The following is a 19,519-nucleotide window of genomic DNA, read 5'->3' on the forward strand; positions in this document are numbered from 1 at the left end:
GGGGGAGAAAATTGCTAACGCCCTGACCCAGGGTCAAACTCGCAACCTCTCGCTTCCGCTTCCGAGCGCAACCACTCGGCCACCCAGTCCTTGTATCTTTGTGCAGTTGGAAACGTCAGCCAGTAATTTCTGAGGCCCTGTTTTGATTTCTGCGCTAAAAATATTGGTGAGCAGGAGCTTATGCAACCCTGCCTTTGTGTGAATCTAAATCTGTGCTGGTGTATTTTAAAAAAAAATGTAATGTGACTCTGGACGATCTTTTGGTTTGTTTGCCTGCTGCTAAAAATACAGATTAACTGATTAATACAGACAGGACTGTTGAACAACTTTTCGCTTTGCATTCAATTAATTTACAGTAGTCAGAGTTATATTGAACAGATCTGTATTCAGTGTCTAAGTCTCAGGAGGTTCATGAGTTAGTTTCTGTTGTTTGTGTTCAAGTGTTAAGAAACCAATTGTTCTTTCCTCTTGGAAATGTCTTTATGTGGCATAAGCCTGCTTCCTTTGTCAGGAGGCTATGAAAAATGAATCTGTACAGGCTGTCTTCCATTGCCTGTTGCTGTAGTAAAGTTTATTTCCCCTCGTTTGGACTTTTAAACTTAGTACTCCAGGGCATTAACTTGATTAAGCGGAAATTAAAGTCAGGTTTAGATTTTAAGTACAATTACAGCCAATAACTGTGCATTTTATTATGCCTGTGAGTAAGGGTTTGCTTCATTCAAAATACTGTAAATAAAACAGTTGATGCAGCCGGATAGAGCTGTCTTGGCTTCATGAGAAACTGTGATTTCAGGCCTGGGAATGATACACCTTTCATCGTAAATACGACGAAGTCCTTTTCTAATTGTGTAAGAAAAGGGCCTCTGTGTGCCCTTAAAAATGCTTAAAACGCAAAATGTTCCCGTCAGTACGCCCAAACCACTTTTACTCATTCCCAGGCCTGGATATGAACTGGTGTGAGATTCTGAGCAGCACTTATATACCTAAGTACTGTCTAAATTGTGTGTGAGATTCTAAGCAGCATTGTTATATACCTAAGTACTATCTACATTGCAGCTGTATGTTCTGTGGAAAGAAAATTGTTTGACTTTAGAAATGAAATGTCAGTAAGTTAAGAGAATGACAGAACTGGTGTTATTGCCATGTTTGTGCGACCGGTTGTAAGGTCTTTCTGTCTGTCTATATTCATGGTTATCAATGGCCGTCTTTTCTTTCCCAAGCAGGATATAAGTGTGTAACTCATTTTCTTTTCTTGACAAGTATGCTGAGACTATGGCTGAATACACAACCATTTCCAAGCTGAGCTAGAATACCAGTAATGATGATGTAAGGTTTATACTATACAATTAATATGAATAGTCAGATGAAAATGACAAAATCCTGCTCGCTTTGGTTCCAGGGTGCAGTCTAGAGAGGTGTGAGCAGCCAAGATGGCAGCACACGCAAACGGGGACTGGCAGAGGGGGGAGGAGTTAGGGGCCCTGACGGCCAAAGAGGCTGAGACGCCGGGCGCGGTCAGCGAAGGGGAGCGCTCGCTGGGCCAGGAAAGCTTTACCAGCGGGTGCTCGGGGTCCAGCGGCCGAGTCCTCCTGCAGCGGGGGAAGCGAGAGAAAGACGTGTACATCGACGCGCACGCCGAGCTGGAGGAGGACCACGACTGTCAGATCGGCAAGTACTCCTTCCCCTGCCTGCGACCTTGCCTCAACGTCAAGGTCTTCGTCTTCTGCATGTGTCTCCTGCTCGTGGTGTCCACCGCCGTTTCCACAGGATACCTCAACAGCGTCATCACCACCATCGAGAAACGCTTCGAGATCGGCAGCTCCGTCTCGGGCATGATCGCCGCCTCGTACGAGCTGGGCTCCCTCATCTCCGTCATCTTTGTCAGCTACCTGGGCAGCAACCGCCACATCCCCAAGTGGATCGGCATCGGCGTCTTGGTGCAGGCCTTTGGCTCGCTGCTCTTCGCTCTGCCCCACGTCATCGCCCCCAAGTACACCCTGCAGTCAGGCATGTCCGCCAATTCCTCGGACGAGAACATCTGTCGGGTGCCGGGCAGCGAGGGTGGGGGTGGCAATTGCGGGATCGACTCGGACCAGTCGGGGAACTGGGGCTACGTGTTGCTTCTCATCTCGGCGCAGGTTCTAATCGGCACCGGCGGTACACCGGTTTTGACCCTTGGGATCACCTATGTAGACAACCATGTGGCTAAAGAGAAATCCCCTGCTTATCTAGGTAATGAAGTGTGTGGTGTGTGTGGTGTATTTTGTTTATCTGTGTTATATAGTATCTAGATGTCTGTGTTATGTGTCAGTCTGAGACAATATTTGTCAGGTGTTTTTCAGTATCTGCATAAGTATTGTCCTAGTGTTAATTTGCATCTGAGCTGACCTTTCTTCTTTGTTTTCCTCATGTGTTTGTGGGCTACTTCTCCAATGCACATACACTTGAGTTTGATCAAAGCGTACTTTTCCTGTATGGCCGTTAAATTCTACCTTGCCATTTTGGTAGCCATACTCAGTCTTTGGGATAGGAAACCAGTTTCACACTGACTTAAAGACTACAATCCATACCAGGAAGGTAAAAGAAAAAAGGTGTGAGTGTGTGGTGTATTCATATATACATCAAGGCAGGCACATTTTTAGTTGTCAATTCAGGTAAGGTAATGCTTTGTATACACATATTTACTGGCAGCCAAGACGTTAATAATGTTATGTGTGTGTGTGTGCGTGCGTGCTTGCTTAGGTGCGTGAATGCAAAGCTGCCATGCTATGTTTTACTTTTACGAGCAAATGCTATGTTGCTACGTCAAGCTAAAGATTGCTATGCTTAAACAAATAATCACAAGCATGCAACTGTTCCTTTTTTTTCTGCTTCCTACTGTGTGTAGCCATCACAAAATGAGTCATAAAACATCTTTGACACTGAAAAGTGGCACAACAGAAACTCTCTAATGGGCATTTTATGTTTCTGCATTCTAAGGCAAAAAAATAAAAAATTGTCTGTTTCTGGTCACCCGACCGACCCTAAATTTCGGCGCCGACCCTAAACTTTTTTTTTCCAAACTCAAAAATTGTTGGGGTTTTCTTTGCTGGTAAAGGACAGGGTGAGAAAATGAACAACAAAAACGTGTGAAAACGAAAGTCCGCTGACGATTTGTAAATGTGTTGAGTGTCTTGTCTCTATGTATAGTGAATCCAGTCTCTTTGCGCGATTTTTAAAGTTAGTTTTATTGGTCTACATTTGGGGTAAAAAAAAAATTTTTTTAAAAAATTTAAAAAAAAAATCCCTACCTACCGACCCTATTTTTTTTAGCCATGTTACCAGAAACAGACAATTTTTTTTTTGGCCTAATGAAAAAAATCTAAATTGCTACACTTGAGGCTTCACAAGGGTTGGCAGATGTGTGAGTGTGGTTTGATACAAATCATGTCAATGTGAACAGTGCTGTCTCTTTATCCATTACACAACACATCTCTGACACACACTCCTATTCCACAGCTTTCATCCACGCATCGGGAGCCCTGGGACCAGTGTTGGGCTACGCTCTAGGTGCTCTCCTGTTGCAGTACTACGTGGATAGCTTCACTCACCAGGTCTGATACTCTCATATTTTGTTTATTATTACAGAGAGTATGCTTGAGACACCTGTATTGGAGAAATGGTGTAGTTGTGGGTTTGGGTGTGTTTGTGTGTGTGTGTGTGTGTGTGTGTGTGTGTGTGTGTGTGTGTGTGCAACAATCGACGAGGGAGAAAGAGAGAGTGGTCATGCTGATTAATTTTGAGAATGTATTTTGATTTTGTTGAGTTGATTCTTTTTGAATTATGCATGTGTATGGTTTGCATGATTGGAGTAGATGCCTTTTTAAACCGCAACATTGGGATGAATAGGTGATGTTATGCAGGTGCTCTGTTTGATTTGTATGGGATGTAAAAGAGTGAATACTTTATTGTGTCAAACTTTCCCAAGTGACAAAGGCCAGTCACTAGCGAGGGGTGTGTCTGAAACACGGGGACAAGGAGCATAATTATGCGGAAAGCTTGCCTCAACAAAAGCATTCACTCTTTCTAACCCATACAAACCCGATAGAGTTTCTTGTGGAGGTCGTCTTGTCCCAACCTTAGGCTGCAACACAATACTTTTAAGATAGAGTTTCTTGTGGAGGTCGTCTTGTCCCAACCTTAGGCTGCAACACAATACTTTTAAGACCTCCAAAAATAGGAAAAAAATCATAGAAAATCGGGTTTTAAAAAGGAGGGAGTCTTAAAATGGGGGTAATTTAACAGAGGTTATGAAGAGAAAGTCTGAGGAAACAAGGTCTTAAAAAGGAGGGAGTCTTAAAATGGGGGTAATTTAACAGAGGTTATGAACAGAAAGTCTGAGGAAACAAGGTCTTAAAAAGGAGGGAGTCTTAAAATGGGGGTAATTTAACAGAGGTTATGAACAGAAACTCTGAGGAAACAAGGTCTTAAAAAGGAGGGAGTCTTAAAATGGGGGTAATTTAACAGAGGTTATGAAGAGAAAGTCTGAGAAAACAAGGTCTTGTAATGCAAAGTAGGCAGTCTCAAATTTGGTGGTTCTTACAAAGGGTATTCCACTGTAGCGTGTGATGTGTATTCAGGTGATCATCAACCCCGGTCACCCCCAGTGGATCGGAGCCTGGTGGGGCGGCTTCATCATCTGCGGGCTGCTTCTGTTCCTGCTGGCTTTCCCCTTCCTGGGCTACCCACGCGTGCTGGTGCAGGCCAAGCGTCGTCTGTTGGAGCAGAAGACCAAGGAGCAGCTGATGACCGAGGAACCGGAGCATGTCAACACGCACTATGGCAAGAGCATCAAGGGTACGTGATCTTCTTCTTTGGCTTCTTCTTCTTCTTCCATGGGCTGCAACTCCCTCGTACACTCCATGGACTGAGTAGGCTTTTATTCGTATGGCATTTTTTTCCCTCGCCATTTAGGGGATCATACTCAGATGGTTTCAGGCCAGTAAATGATTGCTCAGAAACAGTTTTTTCTTTCCTAGCCAGGGTTCAGAGTACTGTTGTACATTTCTGAGGGGAGAATTTTAAGCTTGTAGAGAAACAGGAGGTAGATCGATGTCTCTCTCCTTTTGTGTAGAAAATCGGGATTATGTCCGTTCTCTGCCTTGCCGATGTTTTTCTTGTAGGGGTTGGGTTGCACAGTCTTTTTTTTTTAGATTGATGAAGAGTTTTAAGAATGTGATTAGGGGGAGCCAGGGCGTGTAACTTATGTTAAGACATTAAAGAGCTGAATACAGTGAAATTCACATCTTCTGAGCTTGACACAGTACACTGTAAGCTTACAAATGTGTCTATGTTTGGAGTAAAGACAACTTATGTACAGTCGCATTCTTTTTCATGCACGATATACAAATATATCGGTGTCTTGTGGTTGCAGAGATCCCCAGGGCCATCCTGAAGTTGTTGAAGAACCCAGTGTATGCCTTGCTGCTACCGGCCATCAGCTGTGAGATCGCCATCGTGTCTGGCTTTGTCGTCTTCCTGCCCAAGTACATCGAGACCCAGTTTGGGACATCCACATCCGTCGCCAACTTGTTCACAGGTATTGTTTCATTCTATTTCATTTTATGCAAAAGGGAAGCATGACAACTGAAAAAGTTGTTTTTGGTAAATATTAATTTAGTGAGCAAAAAGTCTGTGGAACTTTTTTTTTTTTTAGCTTGATTTCAGGAATTATGTGCTAGTCTTCGATTCTGAAAAGAGTTGACTTTAGATGTGTCATGTTTCTGAGAAGGACCTTTGTACATGGGAAAGAAGGCTTGAGATTTACCTGTGCTGTGTTCCAGGTGGCATCGGTATCCCAGGAGCAGTGATCGGCATCTTGATAGGGGGCTACCTGCTCAAGCGATTCCAGCTCAAACCTAAAGGTAAGACTGTTACTCAGACCTGGGAACCCATACGATTTTGCCGTATTTTGTACGCATGATTGTCTAGAATACGATCAGTACGGTCAGTGGAAAATAATACAACGAGACTACTTTTCTTCACAAGTGAATCCTAAAGCTGCTCCAGTATTTTGACACATGATTACGCAAAAGGATCCTCAAGCATGTCTTTTCCCATATGGTTTCCCTTTCCATAGCGACCACCTGTCTATAGCGATCACTTTGGGTCTGTCCCTTTGCTGTTGGCTGGTCATTATAGGCAGGTTGGACTGTGTCTCTAACCATTCAATGCCTCCTGCACATAATCATGCTGTGTCCTTTGCACTTCCCATGAGATTTAACAAAACATTCTAATGAAGCAAGGCTAGCTCTCTTCTACTCAAGCCATGGTCTACTCTGGTCGCGAAAGGGGGGAACGATTTTTGAAGATGATCCATGCGGCTACTGCGGAATCTGCATGTGGAATATCTAGGGGGTGATATTTGGCGCTCTGGCGGGCATTGGGCTAATGGTGTGTGTGTTGTTTGTTTCAGGGGCCCTGCAGTTTGTGTTGGGTCTGAATTTCCTGGCAGTGATGGGCTAATGGTGTGTGTGTTGTTTGTTTCAGGGGCCCTGCAGTTTGTGTTGGGTCTGAATTTCCTGGCAGTGATGGCGGGCATTGGGCTAATGGTGTGTGTGTTGTTTGTTTCAGGGGCCCTGCAGTTTGTGTTGGGTCTGAATTTCCTGGCAGTGATGGGCTAATGGTGTGTGTGTTGTTTGTTTCAGGGGCCCTGCAGTTTGTGTTGGGTCTGAATTTCCTGGCAGTGATGGCGGGCATTGGGCTAATGGTGTGTGTGTTGTTTGTTTCAGGGGCCCTGCAGTTTGTGTTGGGTCTGAATTTCCTGGCAGTGATGGGCTAATGGTGTGTGTGTTGTTTGTTTCAGGGGCCCTGCAGTTTGTGTTGGGTCTGAATTTCCTGGCAGTGATGGGCTTTGTCATCTTCTTCTTCATGGGCTGCGACAATCAGCGCATCGCTGGGGCTACTCTGCCCTACTTCAACAGGTCCGTTTCTTTGTTAAAGCAGGCAATCCAAATCGCAAAAAAGAAAAGCACCCCCAAAACATTTTTTATAGTTTAATTTTTAACCCAGGTGAGAGGGACAAAAATAGTTGGGTTTTTTACATGCACAATTTATCTTCCACTAGAGGGGGTTACATTCATATTTACGCGGCCCCCTTGACCCCCGCGTTATTTATTTCCTTGAAACTCTTTCTTCCTTGAATGGATTTCCTGTAAAGGGATAATTTGTATGGAAAAACATTCTCAGATCGCTTTGAAAGAAATGCGATGAGGTTCAGGGTTTGAGATAATGGCGGCGTGCAGCAAGACTGTCTTCACTCTGCAAAACAAGTATATTGAAAGAACAAAAATTGTTGTAACAATTCAATGCAAAGAGCACTCTTGTGTGATAATTTAGTTGTTTCCCTGGACCACTGGACTGGGTGCTGTCAGTTGATGTGTTTGTTCCTTTCAAGATCCAGTGTTTTAGGGTGATAAGTGGAACTATTGCTTTTCCTTTCTTTTTTGTCTATGAAGTTCTACGGTGTGTGAATTATCTTCTTGTGATTTGTTTGATGTGAATCTTATAGACGGTTGTCCAGACAAGCCAACATTCTCTCTCTCTCTCTCTCTCTGTCTGTCTCTGTCTCTGTCTCTCTCTCTCTCTCTCACTCTGTCTCTGTCTCTCTCTCTCACTCACTCTGTCTCTCTCTCTCTCTGTCTCTCTCTCTCTCTCTCTCTCACTCTGTCTCTATCTTTCTGTCTCTCTCTCTCTCTCTCTCTCACTCTGTCTCTCACTCTCTCTCTCGCTCTCTCTCTCTCTCTCTCTCTCTCTCTCTCTCTCTCTCTCTCTCTCTCTCTCTCTCTCCTTTCCTCCCACCAGCCCCTTCAGACAGTCATAACCCCTCCCCTTCAGACAGTCATAACCCCTCCCCTTCAGACAGTCATAACCTCTCCCCTTCAGACAGTCATAACCCCTCCCCTTCAGACAGTCATAACCTCTCCCCTTCAGACAGTCATAACCCCTCCCCTTCAGACAGTCATAACCTCTCCCCTTCAGACAGTCATAACCTCTCCCCTTCAGACAGTCATAACCTCTCCCCTTCAGACAGTCATAACCTCTCCCCTTCAGACAGTCATAACCTCTCCCCTTCAGACAGTCATAACCCCTCCCCTTCAGACAGTCATAACCCCTCCCCTTCAGACAGTCATAACCCCTCCCCTTCAGACAGTCATAACCCCTCCCCTTCAGACAGTCATAACCCCTCCCCTTCAGACAGTCATAACCCCTCCCCTTCAGACAGTCATAACCCCTCCCCTTCAGACAGTCATAACCCCTCCCCTTCAGACAGTCATAACCCCTCCCCTTCAGACAGTCATAACCCCTCCCCTTCTATGTGTAACAGTTCAGGTCACAAGATCTTCGAGGCCAACCTGACGTCGCAGTGTAACCAGAACTGTGACTGCTCGCCCAATCACCTGGAACCGATCTGCGGCATCAACGGCATCACCTACTTCTCCCCCTGTCACGCCGGCTGCACGGTTGCTAGTGATCTCACGCAGCCTGGCGAGTCCAGGTTTTTGGTGAGTACATATCAGGGATCACTCAGTATTGATCATTTCATTTCATGTACTTTATTATCCCAATGCTGGGAAATTCGGATCGCTTTCTCCCAGTGGAAAGCTAGCAGCAACAAGAGTCGCGCTACCCAGGTGTGAGCGTGTTGAGGTGTAATCAGCCACCTGCACTTATGGCGGAACGACCGAGGTCTTTTATGTGCCACTGTAGTAACACAGGGTTGGGACATGGATACCATCTCTAAGTCTGCAAATAAAGTTGACTCGTGTCCATCTTGGCCTGGATTCAAACCCATGACTCTAGGATCACAAGTCCAGTGCTCTACCCACTGAGCTACCCGGGACCCTAGGATGACAAGTCCAGTGCTCTACCCACTGAGCTACCCGGGACCCTAGGATCACAAGTCCAGTGCTCTACCAACTAAGAATCCCGGCTCCCCATAATTTCTGGTATTCTACTGATTGAAATTTGAAAGTATCAATAAGAAAATCAACAACGAGTCAACCGGTCAAATCTGCTTGTTTAGATACAGTGAGACCCCCTTTTAAGACACACACACACACACACCCCCCCCCCCAATTTAAAACCACCCTTTTTAAGACCTTACTTTTTAAGACTTTCTGTTCATAACATCAGTAAATGTACCCCCAGTTTAAGACTGCGTCCTTTTTAAGACCCGATTTTCTCACATTTTTGGAGGTCTCAAAAGAGTTGTTCCACTGAAGCATTAGGTAAGATTATTTCCACAAAAATAGCATATTAACACTTTCACGACGGGAGGTGAATAAATCAGTAGCAGCGCTGACACGCCCATGAACGGGAGGTGAATTTTTCAGTAACAGTCATACAAGGTACACGACTTGTGATTGCTTCCCGGTTTTTGAAGCTTGCAATAAATTGAGTTGTTTCCCTTGATACACGTGACTTCCTTTTCCGCCCTGATCAAATTAGTGCAGATTTGCGTGGTTTTTTCGAACAACAAAAATGAATCGAAGGTGAGCCTTGTCACGGGAGGAGGTTCTCCGGATCTTGAGGATCCTGTAGATCATGATTCCGACGTGTCGTTTTCGCCTCAAGAAAGCGAGAATAGCAGTGATAGTGAGGAAGAAACAGTCCTGTTGTTGCTAGTATGAGTCGGCAAACTACATGTGGCAGGGGTGGTACTGCTAGACGCACATGTATCTCGGAATCGTGTAGGTGCAAGGGGGCGTGGCAGCACTGATAACAATGGCTGGCTGGAGCCTCCTAATCCTTTTGGAAATGTTCATAGGTGTACAGTTGGTACTTTGTTGTGAAAATGTGACTTATATTCAATATGGATTACCTGGACATCATTTGGTGAGTGTCACAGTTTTGTTTCATTTGAGTCAGGATGCTGTGAGTGAATGCGTGATTTGCTTGTTTTTTTTCTTTGTACTGTCTCCTTATTTCTGTGTACAATGTTAACAATATTTCAGCTAATTCATAGGTTTTACACCTTGTTTGGTTATAACATTATTTATAATACTGTCTGTTAAAAAATAACTTTTAAAAAAGCAGTGAAAAAGAAAACACGCACAAAAAAAACGTTAAAAAACACAAATTATCCCCCTTTCATCCCCCTTTGCTAAAACAAATCGCGTGACAAACTTATAAATAGCACGACTGAACTGGGCATCCATTTTTTAATTAGTACACAAAATTTGGTGGTTATTGGACTTAATTCAAGCTTGCTAGACAGATTTCTTTACCGTTACTGTATTTTGGGAAGTTTCTTGGTGGCAAGCTTGGGCAGGCAGGACGTTAACGCCGTAGTAATGCTAGTCACAATTGTGTTACTGACAGTGTACCATGGTGTTTCTTCACTGACTATTACAACACACTGTGACTGGTTTCTGTGAAAGCCAGGATTCATAGTTTTTTGGCAATACTGTTTTCAATTAGGGCTATCCCTATGCAAAAGGCATGTAAACTTCAATTGTTCTGTAGCAGCGTGATGAACTTATTATGACAGCAACTATCTTAAGTTTTTGGTACAGTTAGGTTTTTACCAATGAGATGTGTCAGGGTGACGCAGTAGTGTTCCTTCACAGCAGGCTCTGCAGAGTTGTCTGCTGGCAAAGACCTCAACCTATTTATAGTAGCTGAACGTTTCTTCTACATCGCTGGATAGACAGCTGTCAATTGTAGAGTTGTGTTTGTGATGGGGTCTGGCTGCTGCTGTCTCCCTGTATGTTGTTGGGAAGCTTTGTGTACCCACGGCACTTTTTATAGGGCTAAGAAATTAGATCTAAAATTCTCAACCCTGTTGCCTCCAAAGGTGATTGTACTGTTCCGTGCACTCGGTTACAGAGATGACAATGTATGCTGATGGAAAGGTGCTTTGTTTGACTGTGAGCTGACAGATGTGTTTGACTGTGAGCTGACAGATGTGTTTGACTGTGAGCTGACAGATGTGTTTGACTGTGAGCTGACAGATGTGTTTGACTGTGAGCTGACAGATGTGTTTGACTGTGAGCTGACAGATGTGTTTGACTGTGTGCTGACAGATGTGATTGACTGTGAGCTGACAGTTGTGTTTGACTGTGAGCTGACAGTTGTGTTTGACTGTGTGCTGACAGATGTGTTTGACTGTGAGCTGACAGATGTGTTTGACTGTAAGCTGACTACGTTGTGTTTGTCTGTGAGCTGACAGTTGTGTTTGACTGTGAGCTGACAGATGTGTTTGACTGTGAGCTGACAGTTGTGTTTGACTGTGAGCTGACAGATGTGTTTGTCTGTGAGCTGACAGATGTGTTTGACTGTGTGCTGACAGATGTGTTTGACTGTGAGCTGACAGATGTGTTTGACTGTGAGCTGACAGATGTGTTTGACTGTGAGCTGACAGATGTGTTTGACTGTGAGCTGACAGTTGTGTTTGTTGTGACAGAACTACAGTGGATGTTCGTGCATCATGGACCAACCCAGCGTGCAGGGCAGCCACGAGGTGATCATATCGCCCCTGGCAACCAGCGGTCCCTGCAAGAGCCAGTGTGAACGTCTGCTGCCCTTCCTCATCATGCTGGTGGTCATGACGTTCTGTGTGGCTGGCACTCAGATGCCGTTACTGATGGTCACTCTCAGGTAAGTGATACTGTGTAATTGTACGTGTGTGGTTTGTCTGAATATGACAACAAATCTCATGTGGGAATCTCCCTCCTTTTGAACCTCTCTAGGTGTTCATGTTGGCTATGAAAAATCAAGACATTAAATTGGTTTTGAAGCTGTTAGCAACACTCCTCATGTGTAAATCCATTTCCCTTCTTCTCTTACAACAGGGTTAAGAAAAAGTGTAAATATTCTGAATGTTGTCTTATTTTGGATTTGGCAAACCTTTTTTTCTTCTTTTTTTACCATTTTCTATTCTCTTGTCTGTCCATTCGATCCTTCTTTATCGTTCATCTTTAGAACAGGGAAGTCATTTTTAAGCTGTGAGCAATTCTTCTCATCTAAATCACTAGTTTCGACTCTGAATGCAGATCTGAGAGAAATCCAAACCTGCTCATTGTTGCCTGAATTTGGAATTGAAAATTGCATGTTGCTCCATTGTAAGACCCTACATTTTGTTTTGTAAGATTGACAAAGACATAGCAAACTTTATTATTTCAAATGAAAAATTCATCAATTGCTTTATTGAGTCTTTTTAATGACCTCTCTCTGGTCTCAATTCCGAATGTTCACAGATATATTTTGTTCTTAGAGGACCAAGTCTACGAAAATAAATTCTTTGAAAATTTCTCACGCTCGACAGAAAGCAGCCAGGATGTTCCCGTTCGGTGAGCGTTCAAATGGAAGTATGCTTGTACTGTATGTAGACGCTCGGGGAGCTCTGTGATGGTTTACGGGAGGCTTACTGTGCCTTTAAAACAAAGGGAGCAATGTCCTCCGAATTGAGGCTATGTGTGGTGTACACATAGAAACTATGTTTTTACAGGTGTGTTGGAAAAGAAGAGAAAGCGTTTGCTCTGGGTCTACAGTACGTGGTCATGCGGCTTTTTGGTGAGTGTTCTGTTTGTGTGCCTATCTGTGTCTATCTTTTTGGGGTTCCCAAAAGTTGGGAAAACAGAAGGGTCATTTTCCACGCTGAAACAGTTTTGCAAATTTTGGGGGAACATTTGGGTATCGGAGAGATAATGCGAAGCAAAAAGTTTCTTTTGGTCGTTGGATCAGGAGAAGAAAACATTTGACAGAAGTCAAGGCGTTGGGGTGTGCTCCAAGCCCTGTGTGTGTCATGAAATGGTCTGCGACAGTTAAGTAAGTGACAATTGGGGGGAAGGGGGGGTGTCTTAAAAGGGAATAAGTCTTTTGTTGAGGGGGAGAGGGGTCCACTGCAATTTAGTGAATGCAATGGGACATGGCAAAGGGGAGGTCGTAGAAAGCATTAGCTTTTCTTGTTTTCTATAGTATAAGTACAGAGAGTGCTAGCTCTGTCTGAGCGACAATGCACAATTTCCAGAAATAACTGTCAGTTTTTTTTTATCCGACCTCTGTCAGGAGCTAGCGCTGCTTTTCCCAACCTGAGATGTTGTTGTTCATGCGTTGCCCTACTTGTGAGAAGTTATGCTGAATTACTTACACCACTGTGTTGGTGTGCAGCGTACGTGCCGGCCCCCATCTACTTCGGCAACGCCATCGACTCGGCCTGTTTGCTGTGGAGTCGACGCTGTGAGAGTCACGGGTCCTGTCTGGTCTACGACATTGAGCAGTTCCGTTTCCGCTACATCGGTAAGCACTTTGCTTCACCCCACAGGTTTTGAGGTTTGATTTTTGAAAAGAACGGTTTACTCCTGGAAGATCCTTCACTCAGCCAGGGCGAGAAAGTTTTATTCATCGGTTCTCTGAAACCCATTCCAAAGGGACTAAAGAGTACAGGCGGAAATGGCGTTGACGCACAGTTGTGATGTATTTGGCGTATTTGAAACCTTGCTGACGTGTTCTTGTCATCTCAACATGTAGGATATATGCAAAAATAATGGGCCTCATTTTCTACGATGCTAATCCTGCATGACATAAGAAGATAGAGGTTGTTTTGAAAGCTGAAGTACAGTGCCAAACCTTAAAGCTCCCCCTCCCCCTTAAAACCTTGCTTTGACAGATTTTCTGTTCATAAGTAGTGTCAATTTACCCGCCTTTCAGATATCCCTACCCTTTATGACCTCTATGACCTTTATGACCTGATTTTCTCCAAATTTGTATGGTCTTAAAAGGGGGTACCACGGTATGCATTTGTAAAATCATGCAAATTCTGATTCCATGTATGTGTGCACGTGACAGGTGTGGGAGCGAGCCTGAAGGTGGTCAGTGTCTTCTTCTTCGTCCTCCTTTGGTTCATCGTCCGGAGGAAACAGATGGACGAGGAGATGGAGCAGTCCACGCCTGACACACAGCTTGGCACTGTAAGTTAACCGCATGCTTTTCTTCCACACTTCCGCTTATGGATTAGGTTTATTTTCACACACACATGCACGCACGCTTATAGACAGACACTGAGACACGCACACTCAAACACACACACACAGCTCAGCAATTCTTCACAGCTTTTCCAAACCAATCTTTCTACATAAAATTAATACAGCTTTGGATCATAAAGAAATTGTTCTTTGACATTGTAAGCCATCAAACTAATTCAAAGCAAATAAATGCTAGAAGAAAAAAATCAAACTATGGGGTTTATGGACAATATATCTGATATATAACTTTCCGCTGGGAGGAAGCGACCCACATTTCCAAGCAATGGGATAATAATGTAAATAAAATTAAATGAAAATTTTAAAAAATTCAAATTTCAACTGGTGAAATAGAAGAAATAACCAGCTAGCACGACCCTGCTGCTTTCGAAAGCGTCAGGCTGAAGATTAATATTCTTCAGAACCTATATTTCGTTTCTTTCCTGAAATGTTTGCAGCATGGGTGCTTATGATTTATATGTCTAACACCAAAATTCCAGCATTTTTCTGAGGTATCCAGGAGCCAGTCTGGGGGAAGATAATAGATGTACAAATGAAATGTGAACCAGGAGATAGTTACAGAAGGTACTGGTAGAGATTACTTGGACATTTTTTACAGGAAGAGTTTCAAGTTAGTTTTGAGACTAGCCGTTGGGTTTGCTTTAGCGGCTAAGGTCATTGTAACTTACACCTCTTCGTATCAGTCTGCCTTAAAGGTGAGGACAGATGTCCAGAACAGCGCGGTTCAGTTCCCTTGAATGAGGGTGCAGTGTTCGGTATAGAACTGAGGCGCGTCAGCTGTGACAGTGCCTGAGCTATACATTGGCGGGTACTGCTCACTGCCCGCCACACGACACTGTAAACATTCCCCCGCGCTTCACCTCTCTCGCCACCATCTGCCCTACCCTTGGCCTCAAAACTAAATACTTCACACGTTACACCTTGTATGCCTAATGATAGTCCAGAGTTGTTGATTTGTGTTGTCTGTATGTTGCAGGGGGGAGAGGTGTACTGCTCCCTGGTGTCGCTGGACAGGGTCGGCTACAGTCCCACAATGCAACGCCGACCCTCCACGCTGAGACTGCACCCCCCGACCCCGACCGACACCCCAGGGGGGGCGGACGTCAGTCAGGTCTTGTTACAGCCCCCGGAGGGAGGGGACGCAGGTCACACGGCCTTGTGATCCAGCTTTCTTCACTTGTGTCGTGTTGTCGTCGCTTCGTCTAGCCTCATGGGATACACGGCCTAGTGATCCAGCGTTCTTCACTTCTCTGGGGTTGTTGTTGCTTCATCTAGCCTCATGGGATATACCGCCTTGTGATTCATTGGACGTTGAACTAGCTTTGCCGAGCAAACCACTTTGTGATCAAACCCTACGTTTTCTTTGTCTGCCTCAGTTATTATACAGTCATCGGATGTGGTGTTATGTTGTGCGATCGCAATACAGGTGTTGAGTCGTGCTACGCTGTAAGCATACAGATGTGGCAGTCGGGCGATATGTTATTCTGTATGGCCGGGTTGGAGATTCTGTGCGTCGTAGTCTGGTCTTGCTTCGGCATTGTTTGCCCATTGCACCATTTTGTGATCATACCACTCTCTCTCTCTCTTCCTCGTGCACAGCAATCAGGCATGGACGCGTTTTGTGCTCTCTGCAATTAGCACTCGATCTGTTGCCTGTTACGTTGCAGGCACGTTATTTTCAACATTGTTAACACTCAGCGCTTTGTGGGTGTACATGTCTATCTGTCTGTCTTGCTTGCAGCAGTGTGATTGTGCTGTCCGCATTGTGTACAGAACGCAGGCATGGCTTCGGCTTCACTGGATTATATGCACCACTATGTGTAGTTTCTAAATCTGTCATATAAACCAAAGGATGGCTTCAGTGACGTTGCTTGATGTAACACTACTGTTGCTACGTGAATATAGGGTATAGGCTTCACTGCAGCGTCTTGTAGCGTTTTTGCTGCTCTGCTATGGCGTGTGACTCCATGCCAGCGTAGACGTCGGCTCTCTCATGGTGTAGTGTGCATGTGGACTGAGCTTTGTCTGGATTAAGACTAACAAGAGAGAGTTTGCATGGCGGTGAGAAGCCTGGTTCTCCACTGACATGAGTAACTAGCGACTACCTCCAACTTGGCTGCAAACATTTTGTGATGCATGGTTATGCAGTATGGGTGCTGTTAACACCGTGAATAAAAGCTGTGGAAAACCTGGAGCTGCTCTGAGCTTGGTGCCTAATCTTGACCTCAAACTTTGTTGGCTGCAAAAAGCGATGCATGGTTATGGAGTTTGGGTGCCATTAACACTGAAGAACAGCTGTGCGAAACCTGGTACCAATTTAAGATTGATGACTTGTCATTACCTCTAACTTGGCTGCAGGAAGCCATGCATGGATGTGGATTTTGGGTGCCGTTAACATTGCGAAGACAAGCTGTGCGGAATACTGTGCCGTAAAAGCTAGTGGCCTGACTTGCAGAATAACACCTGCTGTGGAATTATACTTGAGGCTTTTAACACTGTGTAAAAATCTTCAGCCAATGTCGTCTGTGGCACATACTGGCAGCAGATCAACTGATGACAATTATAACCCTACTGTGGAGGATAGTTAATGGTGGTGATGAAATGCAATTACGCTAAACTGAAATACAGTGAAAGGCTGTGGAAGCTAATAGCCCCAATGTGCTGCGGAAGAAAAGAAGCAATACTCTGTTAGCGCTGTAGTACACCTTAGATTCTGGCCTGGCTGAGTGAAAGACTGCGTGGATGTGTGCCAGGAAAATACTCAACGTCATATGTGCAAAAAATTCCCCTGAAAGCGGTGTATGACTAAATGGCGGGGTAAAAACAGTCATACGTAAAAACTTACTTGTGCAAAAAACAACACATGATCAGTGTATGTGGGAGTTTCAGCTCATGTATGCAGAAGAAGAAGAAGAAGAATATGGATTGACAGCTCAGCTCAAAATGTCCACACTATGCACTCTCTTGTCATCGCAATCAAAAAGCACCACTGCAGACTGTAGCTGTCTTGTCATCGCAATCAAAAAGCACCACTGCAGACTGTAGCTGTCTTGTCGTCGCAATCAAAAAGCACCACTGCAGACTAGCTCTCTTGTCATTGCAATCAAAAAGCACCACTGCAGACTGTAGCTCACAAGTTCGCTGGGACCACGGTTCAGTAGCTCAGTAATTTTCTGTCAAAAAATTAACATATCGCCTTACGCGGACCACTTTATGTTCATGCGTGTGAAAAAGAGGGTTGATGATGTGGGCTGGTACGCGTGCAGAGTGCGACTATAGCAGTTGTCTTGACAACAGATAAAGCGTGCAAGACGGTGTCAGCGGTTTAGATATTTGACTTTTTTTATGTCAATGATATATGGCTTGTGAATGGAGCTTGAGTTTCAAAGTAGGCTAAAAATTAAAATTCAGTCACACACATGCACGCACGCATGCACGCACCAACACAAGCACACGTGCACACACACACACACACACACACACACACACACACACACACACAGTCACACACACACACACACACACACACACACACACACACACACACACACACACACACACACACACACACACAGAGTCACACACACACACAGAGATGAACAAACCAGCATGGTTGAAGCAAATTTTATATCATAATTTTATAGCAAAAGAATGAAAAGTTTGCATACAGAATATTTAAGGCGTTGGTTTAGCTGACTGTGCTTGGGCTTGTAGTCACTCAACTCAAGAAGCAGGCAAATTCACAGCGGTTCTTTTTCTTGAAGTGAAATTCATATCAAAATATCAGTTACCGTATGAAGATGGATGGACACAAGCACTTGACAAATTGTTTTTGATACGCTGGCGTAATGGTCACTTTGGACTTAAAGTGGTGTGCTTTTTGAGAAGAAATCAAAAATGTGATGCTTTTGAGTTTTGTATTGTAAATGCATCTATGTGCACAGCATGTTATATAGCTGGATGTTGCCAAAGAAATTTGAAGATGTGAGCAATTTTTATCGAGATTATTGTTGTAAAAATATGTATATATATCATAAATGTTGTTTGTCCGGACAGCAAAGGTTTAGTATAATATGCAGTATTATTTATATCAAATGTGTGCGATTATCAAAACATATATACATGTTCATTTCTATAAAAAAAAAGAAAAATGTCCCACATTTTTTTACATGTACCAATTAAGGTTATATATATTTTTGCTTCACCACCTGATTTTTAAGATACAGACCACTAAGAAATGTGACAGATTCATATCCTATCAGTGTTGATTTAATTTTTTTTTAAATTTGATGGCACAGAAATGTCATCAAACATACGCAGCCTCCCCCTCCTCTTAACCACCCAATTTCTTTTTCTCCCCTGCCCATTCGTGCTAATGGAGACACTTTACAGGCACTCATTTATTGATTTTAATTTTAAATTTACTTGGCCACTGTGAACATTTTTGAAGCAAAGGTTCAAGTCTTTTGATGCATGCAGACCTCAACACCCCGCTCCCCCCCCCCCCCCCCCCCACCCATCCCTCTGCCATCCCCACACACACATATACGCACAGACAGTGCCAATTAAGTTGTCATGGTTAACTTCATTTCTAACAAATTGTCTTTGTGATTGAATGCAATTTTTCCAACCGACTGTACCACTTTCTGACCGCGCGTTGGACTTACACACTATTGATAACAAGAAATGAACTTTGAATTGGTCAAATGATTGAGTTTTTCAACACGTGTTGCTTCCTCACCATACGTTGCTTGCCATATATTACACCAACCACTGCACTGATTGGAATAATGTGGCATGTTTTTGATGTCTGCACATAGTTTAGCAAACGTTGTGCAAGGTATCAATGTTTGACCTCATCACTTTCACCTCCACACCTCCTGTGTTCCATGTTCCCACCGATCGATGTCATGAGTATATTGATGAAACTCGAGAATTTTTCTTTTTGATGTTTATGGTGAAAGAGTTTTTCGAAGTACAATGGCACCTGTGATGAAAGGACACCTTGGGTACCAGCCAAAAGTGCCCCTACATTGCTGGTGGTCTGTCACGGCAGGACTGTATTTCGGTAGAGATAATAGACAAAAGGACAACAGAAAATGTCCTCTCACGGTAGGTGTCCTTTCATCGGAGGGGCCTTACATCGCTAGTACCACTGTAAATGCAGTTAGCTCACCGAGGTATTATGACTACAAGACTTTTTGTTGTTGTCTGTAAGTCTGTACAACTCGGTGTACAACACTTTTGTGTAATTGACAGTCTTGCTTGGGCGTGCACAACTTTCTGACTTTGTTTCACGTTTTTCAAGATTCTGACATTCTGTCATTCTCGTCTGTATTGTCATGCTTTCGCCGTGGACTTGGTTTTTGTCATGAACAGCCATGTTTGCCATACATGCAGTAAAAGATGACACTGTGGAATGTGTGGAGTTCACTTGTCTTCATTTCTGTGTAACTCTAGAGCAAAATGTACTTAAAAAATGTTTGTTCAGAAGT

At 43.9% G+C, this 19,519-nt stretch overlaps 1 protein-coding gene across 1 annotated transcript in view; it reads left to right on the forward strand.

The window, feature by feature from the left end:
* The window catches only part of LOC138979793 (solute carrier organic anion transporter family member 5A1-like), a 33,006-nt gene extending 14,500 nt beyond the window's left edge, over positions 1–18,506 (forward strand). The window contains exons 2-13 of the mRNA XM_070352535.1: positions 1,400–2,232; positions 3,499–3,593; positions 4,620–4,836; positions 5,414–5,578; positions 5,823–5,903; positions 6,845–6,962; positions 8,366–8,543; positions 11,447–11,640; positions 12,491–12,555; positions 13,153–13,281; positions 13,831–13,952; positions 15,001–18,506. Of these exons, the coding sequence (XP_070208636.1) occupies positions 1,431–2,232; positions 3,499–3,593; positions 4,620–4,836; positions 5,414–5,578; positions 5,823–5,903; positions 6,845–6,962; positions 8,366–8,543; positions 11,447–11,640; positions 12,491–12,555; positions 13,153–13,281; positions 13,831–13,952; positions 15,001–15,186 (2,352 nt within the window). The 5' untranslated portion in view covers positions 1,400–1,430 and the 3' untranslated portion in view covers positions 15,187–18,506. The remainder of the gene's footprint in view (positions 1–1,399; positions 2,233–3,498; positions 3,594–4,619; positions 4,837–5,413; positions 5,579–5,822; positions 5,904–6,844; positions 6,963–8,365; positions 8,544–11,446; positions 11,641–12,490; positions 12,556–13,152; positions 13,282–13,830; positions 13,953–15,000) is intronic.
* The last annotated feature ends 1,013 nt before the right edge of the window (positions 18,507–19,519 follow it).

Source organism: Littorina saxatilis, linkage group LG11 (genome assembly GCF_037325665.1).
Source record: "Littorina saxatilis isolate snail1 linkage group LG11, US_GU_Lsax_2.0, whole genome shotgun sequence".
In the NCBI taxonomy this organism is placed as follows: domain Eukaryota; kingdom Metazoa; phylum Mollusca; class Gastropoda; order Littorinimorpha; family Littorinidae; genus Littorina; species Littorina saxatilis.